This window comes from Hirundo rustica, chromosome 2 (genome assembly GCF_015227805.2).
Source record: "Hirundo rustica isolate bHirRus1 chromosome 2, bHirRus1.pri.v3, whole genome shotgun sequence".
Classification (NCBI taxonomy): Eukaryota; Metazoa; Chordata; class Aves; order Passeriformes; family Hirundinidae; genus Hirundo; species Hirundo rustica.
Window position 1 is genome coordinate 55,926,335 of NC_053451.1, and position 15,918 is coordinate 55,942,252.

General features: G+C 38.5%; 1 protein-coding gene across 1 annotated transcript in view; it reads right to left on the minus strand.

Moving 5' to 3' along the window:
- Positions 1 to 3,084: 3,084 nt before the first annotated feature.
- The window catches only part of COG3 (component of oligomeric golgi complex 3), a 28,722-nt gene continuing 15,888 nt past the window's right edge, over positions 3,085 to 15,918 (minus strand). The window contains exons 15-23 of the mRNA XM_040056353.1: positions 13,989 to 14,113; positions 12,328 to 12,417; positions 10,341 to 10,461; positions 7,975 to 8,063; positions 7,744 to 7,878; positions 6,678 to 6,753; positions 5,123 to 5,250; positions 4,456 to 4,554; positions 3,085 to 3,229 (exon numbers count right to left, since the gene is read on the minus strand). Coding sequence (XP_039912287.1) covers positions 3,200 to 3,229; positions 4,456 to 4,554; positions 5,123 to 5,250; positions 6,678 to 6,753; positions 7,744 to 7,878; positions 7,975 to 8,063; positions 10,341 to 10,461; positions 12,328 to 12,417; positions 13,989 to 14,113 — 893 coding nt within the window. The 3' untranslated portion in view covers positions 3,085 to 3,199. The remainder of the gene's footprint in view (positions 3,230 to 4,455; positions 4,555 to 5,122; positions 5,251 to 6,677; positions 6,754 to 7,743; positions 7,879 to 7,974; positions 8,064 to 10,340; positions 10,462 to 12,327; positions 12,418 to 13,988; positions 14,114 to 15,918) is intronic.

Here is a 15,918-nt window from a genome sequence, read left to right on the forward strand (position 1 = left end):
ACAGCGTCTTGGAGCACACAGCTTCCATACTGCAGCTGAGGAGCAGGAAATTTGGGAAATGGTTGTGCCAAGTGTGACCAACCAGCTTGCCTTGGCTCTCAGCCAGAGACACCTGGGCTGGGGCAGAGGGGATGGCAAAGAGCAGCCTGGGCACAGGGACATGGGGCACTCCAAGAGAGGGAACATGAGGTGTTTCTTGGGTTTGCAGGCTCCAGATGATGGCAATACCCATGGCTTAGCGGCATGGCTGGCCACCAGTGAAAGGGACCAACTCATTCTTTTTTCCTTTTGCTCTATTTAGAGGTCTTTATATCAAAGACCTGACTTGCTCCACATATTGGCTTGGCTTTATGACTTAATGAAGGTGAAAATTCCCAATAGGAGAAAACAGCATTTGTGGACAGAGCTGGATCTACCTGCAGTCACCAGGATTTGCTTCAGCAGCACAGACTTTTCCCCCTTTTAACATCCACATCACTTTTTCAATACCAAATATGCAGTTTGAGAAAAGGACTATTAAGTTTTACTTGGAAAACACATAGCACAGTGTAAGATTTTGCTGCAGGCATCATTGTCATCCAAAAGCTGGCCAGGCATTCACCTCATTTACAAGATGCAATCCAAAGGGCCAGACCCCTGAAGGAGGCTCCAAGTGACCAGGAAGTTCTAGGCACACATCACTGCCCCATACCTCTCAGACAGAAGCCAAATTCCACAGGGAAGGAGAGCTTTTACTTTGATAGCTCATTCAAATGACATTGTGAGAGCCAGAGGGTGAAGGGAAGCTTCATGCTGACATTACAGGGGACAAACCACAAGCCTCCTCATGATGTGCTTTACACCAGCAAAGGCCAGAAGAGCACTGCAGGGTAATGAGAAACTCTGGGTAGATGAGTCTGTGAGTAAGCAGGCAAGAACAGTCATCAAAAACAGAATACTTGTGTTTTCTGACACCAGCTCCCAAGCTCTTAGTGAAAGCCAACTTAGTTAACTATGTTCTTGTATTACAGTTGTGGTTCGCAGTTGAGGTTTCTTCCTCCTAACAAAACTGCAAGGAAAGAGACCATTTAGCCACACAAGACTGCTTGTCAGTAAAGAAAATACAAATTTACTTTTATTATAACCATAAAGAGGCATTAATTTAACAATTAGCTGTACATTCAGCACTCAGATATATATCTGTGCCAAATAAACTCTCTTCTCTTACTGCTAAAACAAGAACACTTTTCAGCAATGCACAACCTGTGCTTACAGGATGTTTATTGTCTCTGTATTACAGTTATCTTGACAGACAAGCCTCAGGATACAGAATAAAGCTTTACTCTTGGACCAAAATAGGAGGCAACGTTTTTATTTAAAAAAATTAAAAACAGCAAGTTTCTAGTCAGATAATATAAAGCATCTTAAATTAATCTTTTGAAAGTATTTGCACTATTTGTAAACGTAACTATCTGAAACTGTACATGTTTAAACAAATGTTCATTTAGCAAACAGGCTGTATAAACTGATTGCTCTTTTAATCCTTCCACCAGCTGTCCTAGAGCTGTCAGGGTATTCTAAGAGAGAAAAAGATCCCAAGCACAAGAGCAACTACTGCCATGGTTTACCCTTCACATCTCTTCTGTACAATGTCTGTATTAAGTCAGTCATAACTGTACAGTGACCATGCAGTCCTTCTGAAAAACTTTATAAAAACAAATATACATATATATTACAATGCACTGGACATTATTTTACAGCCTGTATTTCTACATAAGTAAAGGGAGGGGGCAAGTTTTTCCTCCTTGTTAGTTCCTTTACTTAATTTTTAAGGAGTCATGTAAGGTCTTATAAGTACCATTTATGTACCTCAGCACCACTGCTGTAATGCTTCTTGTGGTAGCTTTCAATCCTACCATCTTATACTCCAGCCTTGTTATTTATAACAGGACAATTAATAAATCAAAATACCACCGATGTGCAAGGAAATGTCTTCATATTCAAAAGTACAGAATACGTTTTATAAATAAGTTAAAAATCTGTCACATTACCCACTATATTTTCATTTTGCAGTGCTGCACAATGAAGATTTGCACACTGAGACACCCTGAAGTGCTCATTCCATTAAGGATCAGGCATTTAGCATCCAGCTTTCCGCACTAAAGTCCAAATTAATGCTCACTCAACAATGCTGTTTACCAGTTACCGAGTACTTATCCCCCTTTACAATGCAGTTTTGACAGCCTTGCACATCAGTTTCAGCTCCCTAATTAGCACTTTCTCCATGGCACAAAGGCTGTGCAAATTCTAGAGCCCGTTCCTGCTTTAAAGAATGTGACACCACCACCTGATCTCGGGAAAGGCAAAAAAACCGACTCTGCCCTAAAATCAGGCGGCTGAAAACCTCAATGCTAAGCACTGCTGTAAAGCACACAGTTCCCTCAGAAACAACAGAAATCATGTTGCAGAGATTTCCATTGCAAATCCCAAGGAGCTGAGACTCTTTGCATGGAGAAAAGCTAGAGTATGACACTTCAGGTCAGACCTCACAGCTCCCAATCACAGGAGTGTAAGAAAGACAGCCCGTCCAGTGTTTCAAGAAACACTTCACCAGTGAGAAATTACGGCTTCCCAAGCAAGAACCTCTGAATTACTTTCAAGCATGTGGTGGATTACCAGGATTTTCAGGGAAGTTAAAGAGAAACTCAGAGCATGCCTGCTTAAGTCAAGCTGTCACACCAATGTGGTCATCTCCTAAGTCTCACAAACAACTAATCCTGCTCTCATTTGATTCCCTGCACTGTAATTCCAGCATCCCTTTTGAAAGTGCAACTTTCCATTGCATATATCAGCTCATTAAAGGAAAGTAACAACGTTTTTTATATTAAAAAAAAAAAAAAAAAAACAAGAAACAAAAAAGGTTTCCAATTTTGAAAATATCTGGAAAAGGCAGTAATTGAGCTTCTATAAGAGTGATCAGCAAAAGGGTTTTTGTTTCATTTTCTTCTGCCCACTGCTCAAGCCAATGAACAGGAAGACCTTTACCAAATCAACAAACCTGTTCATTTTGGGTTTTTTCCCTAAAACAGGATTAAGCAGCCTGGATAGTTTTGATGCAGACTGGACTGCACAGTGAGATCCTTCATTTACTTCAAGCACTGCATTCCCTTCACTGCCTGGCACTTGGCTGAAGATTATTCCAAGTAGCCTCACTGTTGAGCTACTTGGACATCGACAACAGTAAGTTCACCTGAAAGAAAAAATTAAAACCTACATTAGACAGAGTAGCCAAGTTTCAGAACTGACGTGTCATATTTTAACCTTTAAACAGGATTCCTAGGAAGCACATTAATCAGAAGACAGTTACAAAACAACAGTCAAAATTTCCAGTCAAATGTCTGCTCACAGACTTTTTAAAATGCAACTGTTGACCACGCTGTCCACTCATTTCAGCAGTCACAAACTACTGTGATAAACTTCCTAAGATAAGTTCAAGTGTTGTCAAGAAGTTCAAAAAAATAGGCACACGGGCAAAAAATGTTACCATCCACCTCAAGTATCCGAAACACATTTGGGATCCTTCACAGTATTTGTTTCCCACAGATTACAATATGGCTTCCCACACACTTCAGTTGGTAGGATCAGTGATCCTAAGGTTCATCAGATAAACAATTAGAGGAAGCCATCTCCTCCAGGATAGCCCCACCTCCTTACGGTGCACCACTCCCACTCAGTGCTCCAGGACAGTTATCACACATTCCTGTGACCACACGCACTGCAGGCAACATCCTCTGATCCATAAACTAGTTATTTACCTGTTTAAATACTGGCATCCTGTGATAATCAAGATTCTACCCCATACATTCCCTAGACTACTACAGTCAACGTGACGTTTTTAAAAGCCTACTTGGTTTCTGACAGAGAATCCTAATACATGGAATTCTTAACCTAAATTATCTCTGAGACTAAAGACCATGAAGGGTTACAGTTCCATAAATATCTGCACATTTTCTCAATACAATTCACTTTAAATGCACTCTAGTAATTCATTCTTGTGCTTCCTAAATGTAAAAGTTGCTGCTTTCTGTATTTGTCAAAAGAAAGACTGCCTTCAAATGCACAGGTTTTTTAAAGGCATATTCACCGGCTTTGATACCTTTCCAAGAAGACAGTGCCAGGAAATGGCAAGACTCTTCTACAATGCTGTACAACTCAATCCCCAGCAACATCAATCACCACCTTGGTTCAAGAAAATCTATCAAACATTCATTAAAAAACACCCAACCAAAGTCCCCCTCCTAGCTGAGAGTCTTAAGATTAGATAAAGCCCAAAGTTTAATCATCCAGGATTAAGGGGGATAAGAAATAAATAATTATTCTGAACACTGGAAGTATGAAAAATGAAAAAAAATCAATATTTATAAAAGCCATTCACATGAAAGAACAACTGATAAAATAGGGAACTTCAATATATACCTGTTCCATTGAAGGACAAGCTATGATCTGGAGGTCTTCATTACTAAATTCTTCCTTTAACAGAGCATGGAGTTTCTGGAACATTTGCTGAACGTTATTCTTTTAAAGGAAAGGAGAAAAAAATCAAAAACACAACATCCATCTTAAACATGAACCAAAACAAACACAAAGTACATGTAACAGCTCCTGAAGTGACCAGGGAGGGAGAAGCAGTCAAGCTTCAAGAGCTTTTCTAAAACAAACCCCAAAACAGCTACAAGGAATCCACATTAGTCGTGAAATAAAAACTTCAGCTAAGATGTGCTAAAGTGAAACACTGAGTCCTAAAAACTTAACCTGGAAGCTTAAAACTCAAGCCTGCCTCTTCTGGTGGTTTACAGCAGGTCTTCCACTGAACCTGTATCATCCTCTTTGCCTCTGGTGCTCCTGCCCATGCGTAACTGACCAAAATTGACTGGTTTGGTGTGGGTCAGAGTTACTTTTCCTTATGGTAGCTCATTTGGTACCAAGTGGAAGAAGTACACAATGAAGAGCAGCAGTTACTTCCGTGTAACATGTGTGTGCTGTGCAGTACAGGTGAGAACAGCACAGATGTTTGGATTTGGCATTTTTAAGCTGAAGATATCACCATGAAACATCTACAGGAAAACACGGCAGCGATACTCACCCTGACTGGCTTAAATAGAATTAATTCTGTATCTTTATTGGACAAGTATAAGGACATGCTTCGTAAAGTTGATGGCAACTTTGTTTTTATTGTCTTGTAAGTGGAAGAGATCAGATCGTTGATCTTTGCTGAAAGGAAAAGAATGTATGTTTAACAGGCTAAAATGGAGTTTGTTCACTGAAACCTACGCTCCAGAAAATCACTTCTGCTCTCCTGGGGCAGATCATTACCACAGGTTTGAGTGGAATGGAGAGAGGGGGTGCTGGGCTGTGCAGTGTCAAACCCGTCACTGCTCCCTTTCCCTGAAAAAATGCACCCACGCCATTTCTGAAAGCTACCACTTCCTCCTGAGGTTTCTGAAATCGCAGCCCTCTAAGAGCAATGAAGTCCTACATAGGTTCCCTCCCAGAAAACTTACCTGGAAAAGAAACTGCTGGGCAACAGTGCTAGTAAAGAGAACAGAATATCACCAATTCGCCTTACTGATCATAGGCCATGTCTGTGAGAGGAAAGGCTGCAGAGAAATCTGGATTTTGAATTAACCAGACAGGAATTCTCTGTCAGACAAGACCTTCTTTCTTTATTGCTAGGAATTTTAATGATTTTACAAGATCATTACTTAAAGGCCAGGGGAAAATATATTTTGTAGTTTTAAAGTACTGAAGTTAATATCCTATGTGTGTTTTTCCCCCCTACAACTTCAGCTTCTGCCACATCTAAATTTTCTGCCTAGTCCCACTTCCCAGACAAATGACTCCAGGAAACAGCAGAACCTCTGCTTCAATCTGCTTCTACACACATAATTATCTCCAAACAAACATTAAAAATACTCCTGAAGAAGCGGGAGATGTTAAGTAGAAGCCTGAGTTAGCCCTTGAGAGTGTCTGACCCATGGAGCAGCACTGAATTATGTATGAACATGGCTGGCTTTGCATCTTAAAAACATGATGCAACAGAAGGTTCCAAGGTATGATTTGGAATAATCAGATTTTTTCACCCAGAAGCACAACTTTGTAATGTCAAGAGTAGAACGACCAAGGAGCATCTAAAACTGCTCCAAATGTTCCCTATGAAGTGTTCACATTTGAATTTTTAAAAAAGAGGGAAACAAACTCAGATTCCATTTTTCTCCACAGTGACAGGAAAACCAAAAAAAAGTAAATACCAAACGTACAGAACATAAGGGCATCAATGAGGATTCATTCTTTCCTACAAAAGCAAAAGCTTTATCATAATCAATTAATTCCTTAAATACATCCTGTGTGCAGTTGCAGAAATGCTGTTTACATGCAAGAACAATCACAGCTTGAGAAATACCCAAGGCATTTATCTACTGAACCAATGAAATGTATACTCTGAAGTTTGTCAGGTTTTTAGAGCTAGATTAAGACATTTCAAATAGCACACAGGCTAAAATGGGAGCTAGGGTTTGCAAGAAAAGGACAGTTATTACATGTAGAATTTTTCAAAATCAATCACAGTCTCTCAGTCTAAGTTATTCTGACCACCTCTTCAGATTCCTAATAGTAACATAAATCTAAACCAAAGTAAATACCTGGTTGTGCCCACGGTTGCTGTGAAAGGCTGTAATTGGGACCTCCTTGAGTGGCCATTGTTTTTAAAGCAGCTACCTAAAACAAGTAAAATCAACAAAATGATGTTTCTTTCAGTTGAGTTCACAACAAAACCACCAAGTAAAAATTGCACAACTCTCTTAGATAACACCGTGTACAGAATCTCCACTGCTCTGTCTCTTCTATGACCTGACTTAACAACACACAGGGGAAGCAGCTTGACAGAAATGCAATTCAAAATTACAACCGTGATCAATTCTTGAGAGTAAAATTCAAAATGGGATTAAATTTACAAAGATGCTTAGGCACCTAAGGATATAAAACCTCAAAAGAGACTTATCCTTAAGCAGCTTAGTCAAACTCCCCAGATTCCTGAGGAATCACTGAGATCACTCAGACAAGCTATCGATCTCACCAGTTACCCATCTATATTTTAGGCATGCCACTGACCCCTATCCCAGCATGACAGGCATGAGTAAATTTAATACTGTAATATTCTAAATCCTCAAAAAATCAGCAGCCGGGATATCTGCAGTCCATGCAATGCTGCAGTCCCAGTTTCTGAGAGGTCATGTCACTTATTCTCATGACCTAAGGTTCAAAATACATCCTGTTGCAAGGTTTTTTCAAGATACCTAGAAATCCTGACCTCTAGAGCAGGTTCTAGAAAGAAATGTATTGTAACAAGACATCCAATACTCTAAGACCTTCCTCAAGAACACACATGACCCAAGACTGTTTTTGAAGGCTTACAAATGCAAAGAGTTCCTGCAAAAAGAAAAGCTCTTGCCAATCTTCACATGCCTGTTACAATTCAAGGAAAAATTAAAGTTTCTTGCTCAAAGAACGCAAGGGTTGCCTTTGAAAACAAACTACAACATGCTCCTTTGACCCATTAATTTCAAAAATGCCTGGAAAATTGATGTTAGAACTTAAAGGAAAGCATATTATCTTCAGCTAACCACACAGCACTAGTAGCTTGTCATACACCCAATTTCAATACCAATCCCCTTCAGTTAGGTTAACAAACATACAACACATTTATACCTTTGTCATGAACTCCTCCAGCTGTTCTATAAACTGTTTGGTTTGCTGCTGAATAAACTGCTCACAAGCTGATTTCAGATGACGATCTACGTCTTTCTTGGAGTCGATATAATGTTCTCTGATTTCTGGAGTACCCTTGAACAGAGAATGACAAATCTCTTTTTACTCGCCAGAGATCACCACACACTTGAATGACCCAATTTTTCTTAATGCAACAGGACTCTGCATTACCTCCAGTAAGAACTGTATCAAGGCGTTGTTGCTGTTTAGTCTGAAAAATCTTGAAACTGCCTTAGGATTCAGGATTTTAAACGCTGCATCTGTGAATCAGAAAGTCACTCACACTGTAAGTCAATGCTGCTCAGCCCCAGGAACTACAAACTCTAATCACTCATTTATGCATAAAAATGGCCCAGCATGAATGATCATGACTGTAACATTAAGGATTCTAGCACTGCTTGGAGTGGATGCACAAGTGCACATGCACAGAAGCACACAAAGCTTAATTAACTACTTTTCAATGGCACCCACGGTACACCTGTACCTAACAGTTACACAGTCTAAACAGATAAATACATTACAAGAAACTAACAAGTGGCTGATATTAACTGCAGTGCTATGAGCACGAAAACTGAGTGAGCTCTCCTCTTCTTGTTACTGTATCTCCAAGTGGAACACTTTTACATACGCTATTTAAGCATTTACAAACAAGATGAAAAATTTTGCACACCTTGCCTGAGAAAACCAACTAGAGTTGCATGAAATAACTTTGAATTGGCACTTTTTTCCTCTGTGCTTAGCTGTTTTAGTAAGGACTAAACAACAAAACATCAAGGTTGATAAACATCCATGTTTATGTTGTCTACAGAAGTCTCAAGAAGGAAAAGCAACAATGTCTGTAATTAACACGAGATACTGAAATTACACCTATAGTATTAACAGAATACTGTCAAGCTGAAATCTAGTCAAATTAGGAAAAAGAAAATTATTAGTTGGAATATAGCTTTTTACCCTACTGCTGTCAGCCACTTATCATCCTACACATCCATCTGCTTTTTTTTTTTTACATTTCAAAAGGAGATACACTCTGTATAAAACAGGGGGAGGGAAAAAAGACATACGAGTAAAAGAAATGTTCTCTGAGGCATCAAATAGAGAGTACCAAATATAGGCTTTGCACCGAACTAAGAATCTGCACTCCTATGCACTGAAAGGTGAACACAGAACAAGATTGGTTTTGTCCTCCGAATTTTCTACCAGCAATTTGAGAAATTCCAAAAATTTCCCAAATTCTTGGTTAGAAGACTATGAGCTAGTCCTTTTTCCCACCAAACATTTCAGTTGCATGAACCTTAACATGATACTACTTCAAAGAAATTGGGCAAAAGCATGACTTTTACAGTAAGCAGTTCCTCTTCCTCTTTAAATACCTATTTAAATCTTAAACCTGTGTGCAGGAAGTTTGACTAGAACACAGTAAAACTATAAGCCATGTTACTTTTCTTCTACAACTCATCCCAAATATAAAAGCCCTACCGGCCTATGCTGCACCACAGTAAGAATAAAGCACAACATACCTCTTTTCAACACCACTGCCACCACCACCCTATATAAAGGTGTTTTCCATTACTTACCACTAGCACCTGCAAAGCACTGGCTGGCACAAAAATTTATTCCATTAAATGAAGATGGAGAACAAACTTGTATGTCAGCCAGGGCAAGACACCAAAAGGATGTATTTGCCCTTTAACCTCCAGTCAACTAGAAACCACTCAACAGGTAGGAGGTTTCATTGATGTTCAAATGCAACAAGTGAAATGGTTAGTGTAAGAAATGCTTGCTTCAGAGTTAAGACTGCAGCATATTAGCAGAAAAGAGAAGTTATTTCTCCAGCTTTCTCTTCTGGAAGGGAAGGAGAGAAACTCGGCATGCTTCCAATAATTTTTCCCATTATCTTTACAACTTGAAAAGTGCATGACAGTTCAATTTTGTATTGAGAGCTTTTTTCCTGAATTCTACAAGGGAACAACAGTACAATTTCAAAAACCATGACCATAGCCACTACTTCGATTTTCCTACAAGAGATGTGCTCACTACATAATACCACAATCCTGATACTGTTTATTCAACTTGCAAAATAAGAAATCCTTCTCAAAAAAAAAAAAAAAAACCTCATGTAAAGGTCCAGGAAATCTTCATTTGCTTTTTCTAAGTTGACTATGTATTGTTAAATTCACCTGCTAAGCAGCAGTAAGGAAAGATATTCCTTTAACAGGTCAGAAAAGAGGCAGGACATCTCTGTGCAATAGAAATGTAGATTACTTAGCTGTTCTTAATAAGACTGGATAAATGAGTTAGGTAAGCAGCAAAAGCAGGCAAACACATTTTATACAAAAATAAAGAATTTATTAGATACATCTTGAATTGCCCTGACTAGGAGAACGGTTTTGGCTTTTTTCAGAGAAGCTAGAAAGAAAGCAAGAGATTAGAAAAAGCATACAGGTCATTGCAAGTGAACATAAAATAAACCCAAAATTTTTGCTGGCACAATGGGAGGACAACCCCATCCCATTCTGTAGCCAGCAACTGTTTAGTACCTCTAGTTTTCTTAAGGTCCAGGGAAATTTCCTTAATGGTGAAATCAGTGTGGAAAGGAGCAATTTGTTCACGAAGAATCAGAAGGTGTTTTATTAAGAAAAGCTGTCCATCAACTTGGGTCTAAAGCACAAGAGAAAGAACATGCATTACATGTAAAAAAAAAACCCAAACAATTAAATGAAGAGCAAAATTTCAACATTTCCATTTTTATTAGCTAGCAAGTTTTTTCCATTAGTCTGTAGTATCATTAACTACACTCAGGGATCAACAAATCCCACTTCTGTACTATTCCTAATACACTGCACTACAGAAGCAGACTTTATTCCCATTTCTTAGAAGAATTAGATTACACAGCCATATTACTAAATGTCCTCATTAAGTAAAGGTATCCACTATTTGAAAGATAGAAATTTATTCTTCTTCAGAGAGAGGAATTATTTAATGTAATTCATAAAATTTATAGTTGAAAAACATGAGGTTGTAAATTTGTTTTCATCATTACAATGACTAAAAAAAGTTAATGTTCTTGTAATAACCTTGATTAACTGCGCTGTTTTGCAAAGGTTTTACAATGCATTTTCCCATGTCATTAAACACAAAGTTAAGTTAATTTCTAAACAGTACAGCAAAGACACAAAGAGTGAAAGAAGGCCAAGTTTACACCATCAAAAATGATCAGTTTTGCACTGTTTGTTATTTTAGCTACATGCTTTGTACTGCCTGCTGGTTTTAATCTCTAAAGTTCACTGCTCACTGAGGTAAAAGGAGGAGGACTCTAGAATTCAATTTTGGTTTTGCACCCTGAAGGAGAATTTTCTTTGATATAATGTTAAATAAAACAGAAAAGAAGAAATCAGATTTAAATCTGCAGTATCAACAAATAGAAATTCCACTAGAAGTGAATGGTGGAAAGGGCTTCTTGAGTTGTTTGGGTTTGGCTCTCTTTTTTATTTTTAATTCTTATATGCATAATTTCACCAGATAACATTAAATTAACATTTATCAAGAACAAAGTGGTAGAGATCCTAGTTCTGGGCCAACCTATTTAGGGTTTACTGCAGGACAAGTTTCATTCTCTGCAGTACTTCTAAGTCAATACTGGCCAGGTACACAGCGCTGGAATTGGTATTTAACGGCAGAATTCTGAATCAGTTACACAGGAAATACTTATCTGCTCAAGCTGAAGGGAAGTGTAGCTTGGATTTCTTTTGAAAGATACTATGTTTAACAGATCTTTTTCAAAGGACAGTCAAAAGAGATACTTTATAACAGATATTTCAAATCAGAACTAAACCCTTTTTCATTACTCAATATTTAGTGCTTATAGAACTCCAACAATTTTAGCCTACTGAGACTTGTTTGTTTTTTTGGGTTTTTTTAAATTCACTTCCTGGCTCTTAGGAATTAGCAAATTACTACAGGATTTAAAAGAACTGTGACAGGAAAAAGGAAGTTTACCCCAGCTACTTAAACACAGTTGAAGTTTAAATGACTTGATGAATCTGCATTGAATTCTGAGCAACACATGAGATCAAACCTTTTGATAATAAAGTTCTGAGCAGAGAATACTTAAAACTTCTCCCCAGTGAACATAAGTTAGAAAGCTTTTTGAAAATTCAAACAATGGACACAGAGAAAAAGAGAAAAGAGTAACAGGCAGTGAAAATAAATGCAGAGAGCAAAGTCCTCTAGCAGAAATTTTTCTTTAGGCATCACTTCACTTAATTCCCATGAGTTAGAGCAGCTTGTAAACACGATTGCTACGATCTGCATTCCACCTTTTCAGACAGGCTAGCATGTGAATCATTATCTTTGCCCTGCGATACATTAACGATAATTAAGAACTGGCAAATCCATCAAGTCTCCAGGGGCAGAGCAACATGCCTTGACTAAGATTTTAACAGAATTCTGAACTGCAGCTTCGTGACTTTGGATATACAAGGGGCCGGGGGCTGTGGAAATCATACCCAAAGCACAGATTCTGACCTTGTTTTTGCTGATGGAATCAGCAGCTCCCAGCAGCGACTGGATGCAGGCAGATAAGGCCTCTTGCGATAATCCCTGAAACACTGCCCTCTGCAGGGAAATCAGACCAACAAAAGAGGTGTCAGCAAAGCTTAGGCAGAATTTTAAAGAGTTGCACTTTGTGAGAGATGCGTTTACCAGCTTATAAAACTCCAGATTAACTAGCTACAAACACACTGGCTACATGCAGAGACACAGGATGGAGCATTCACATACAAAAGCTTGCTACAAGCACTCAGGCTGGATGCAGGTACCCACACAGGCACATCCTGCAGCTCTGAATTGGCACCTGGGTAGCGACACGGTCAGTGACACCCCACACATTCAGAGCCAACAGCATGAATGGTGTGTGCTGTGTAACCTGACCAGACACCTCCTCGTGGCAGGTGACTGCCTCTGAGTGCAAGCTACATCTGCAATAGACACGGGACCACTCGAGTGAGCTTAACCCCAGGCAGACTCAAATTACCCCACATTTGTGACAGCTTAGTAAACAGACATGACAGCTGCCACGGCCCAAGGGACCGTGGAACAAGTCCTTAAGTGGCAGCAATATGATCCTATGGCTGAGCCAGCCATACAGGAACACAGCTCGCCCCCACCAGCACTGCAGCAGAGCACGGGAAGGCCCTGACTTGCCAGCACCACTTCATTCAAGTCTTCCCTACCTACAGGGTGGAGGCAAGGAGTGCCAGTTCTGCTACAGTGTCTCAGGGGAAAACAGAATTAACCTCTGTGCAGACACACTATAAATAAGCCTTGCAAACAATGCAAAAATCACCTCATTTACAAAGGTCTAGCTGAAAACAAGAGCAAAATATTCATCTAACTTTAGTGGGATCGATATTTTAAGCAATAAAGCATTAATATTTTCCAGCTTATTTTTTAGCAATAATATCTTCACAGGAGTTTCAGGTAACACCCATCAAAGACATTTTGACACCCATTAAATGTATCTAATAAAGATACAACACACGCAGAAAAGCAAAAATACTTGCATTAGTTTCCTCAGAGATTTATCAGCCTTATATGCTGTTAAGTGAGCAACAGATTCTAATGGGAAAGTCTTAAAATATGTGTAACACTGCTTTTGTTTGTGCTAGACATGAAGATTTCCACTGTCTTAAACTTTGGAAATGTATTCCTGCATTTCAGAACATGAAGAAACAAAAAAATTTCAGAACATTTTCAAAATGTAGGACAGTAGAGTCACCATTTTTAGGACCAGAGACATCACACAAACACATTCACCCAGTAATTTCAGGAATAAAATAATTTCCTGTAATTGACCCAAAACTTTCTATTTGTTCTTGTCCTATTCACTCGTCTGCTTTGGTGAGACCAGTATCTGGAACATCATACACTAAATTATTTCTGTAACAGCAAAAGCAATAGATGTACAAATCAGTGCCATTTTTCTAATTCTACAAATACAAAACTGTCTTGGAAATGAAGACCTAAATTTGTCAGTTCACTTGTTTTACATAAAGATAGCAGCAGAAAGACCAAGAGGTTAGAGGCCACTAATTGTCCCTTCCTAGTTTGTATTAAAATATTTAGATATGGTGCTCTACACACTTTATGAATTCACCTAAAAATTAGATAAAAAAATTTTTGCATACATCTATACATCTGTACAGTTTGGAGAGACACACTAGAGTCCTTCTGACAGTAGGATACCACATTCCATGCAGATCTGCAGGTGAAATCGTGCTCTGATGCCTGGGATTAAGGGATTCAGCTGAACCTGTTTAAAAGCAAAATACACAGATGAAAAACTTGCCCACTGGTCCTTTCAACCAAAGGAGACTGTAATATTGACTGCATTTTAAACTCTCTCCACAGAAAGATGACATTTCATTTTACCCAAACAGTTTAATTTTTTTTTTTCCTTCTGAGCAGGTCTGGATTTGAATAGAGCACAAGCCTGTGAGAGACATGAATTTGCTTTCAGGGGTGGCCCAGGTCGACCTTCCTTAATGAGTTAGTTTTACAGGTATACCTCCAATGACACATCCACTCAGCTAAACAGCTGAAATGATCAAATAGTTACTAAAAAAAAAAAAATAGCACAGGAGAAAAGAGGAAAAAGAAATAGTTAGAGATCATGGAATTACAGGAAATCTTAGGGAAAAAAAAGAAAAAAAATTGATTTTATTTCTTCAAGCTTTCCTTTCTGCTGGGGATAATCCTATATGGATTAATCAGTTGCAGAAAATATAGGGTTTAAACATAATTTTAATAACTGTAAAAATAACAGAAAAAACAATTTTGTCATGAGGGTGTTGCAAACATTAAAGAGTGCTCTTCCTGGGTAACCTTCATAATAATTCTGTATGCTCAAAATGGATTTTCACAACACCTGACAGTCAGAAGTCTGTCTTCATTTTGTCCTTAAATCAAGCCAGGAAACAGCTGAGTGAATAGCATCAGAAATCTGATTCCAAATACCAACCATTTAAAAAAAGTAAAATTTTTGTAGTTCCACCTACTGATGGAAAATGCACTTGTGTTTATGTGATCAGTGCAGAAATCATCTGAAATAATCCAGCAATATCTTTCTACCTTTTGCAACTATAAATTTATTGTCACAGTAATTACAAAGTCTGTAAAATCTTATGCTATCAGTTTGAGGTTCCTAGGCTATTTATTAGTCACTTTAGCTACTCCTGCAGATACTGAAATGGGAGAGAGGCACCTCTGAAGGGCAATTAATCCCAATTATCTCAGACACGCATCTTCAAATTATCCCATATAGGTTCCTTCCATTTCCTGAGTGCAGGTGAGATTTACAGGACTTGCAAATTCCATACACCTGGGGTGAAGTATGATGAATTCCATTCTCAATGGGATTTGTGGAGACCAGCTAGAAACACCTCTGCAGGCTTTCCAAGCCAAAAAAGCGAGAAACTACCATGTAATCGAAAGGAATACAAGAAACAAGTGATAATGAACTGAGAAAGATGCTGCTGGGGAAATAACACTGTACCACTCTGAACAATGATGAAATAAAAGGAGAAATTCTTCATGGATCTTCGACAGTAATTTAAAAACTTGTAACACTCAAATGACTGGCATCAGAACAGCCACATTTTCTGAAATTTTAGTCCAGTTTGCTGTAATTTACAGACACATGGGTTACATGTTTAAAATGTCAAGGACTAAATTCTGAATTATTTGTAAATACCTATAATTTAAGAGATGTGCCTGACGCACCAAATCACCTTTCTCCTCTTAGCACAGCTAACAAATAAAAGCATCCTCAAGTACACATCTTGATGGCAGGGATACTTTTCAGTGGGGAATACATAAGCTCAGGTTCATACAAAGTACAGTAGATGCTGCTGGCTGCAAAAGTAGTTGCTTCGCATAATGGACTGCACTGAAAGCATAAAGAAACAGCACCAAAAGAACAAGATCAAGCTGTTTCTCATAAAAAATACAAAACGAAAACTTTGAGACAAAGTTCACTACTCAAAACCGCTCATGAATTTGTCTAGGAAAATAACCCTTGAAGATACATGCAAATTTCTCACAGATGGTTCAAGTTAA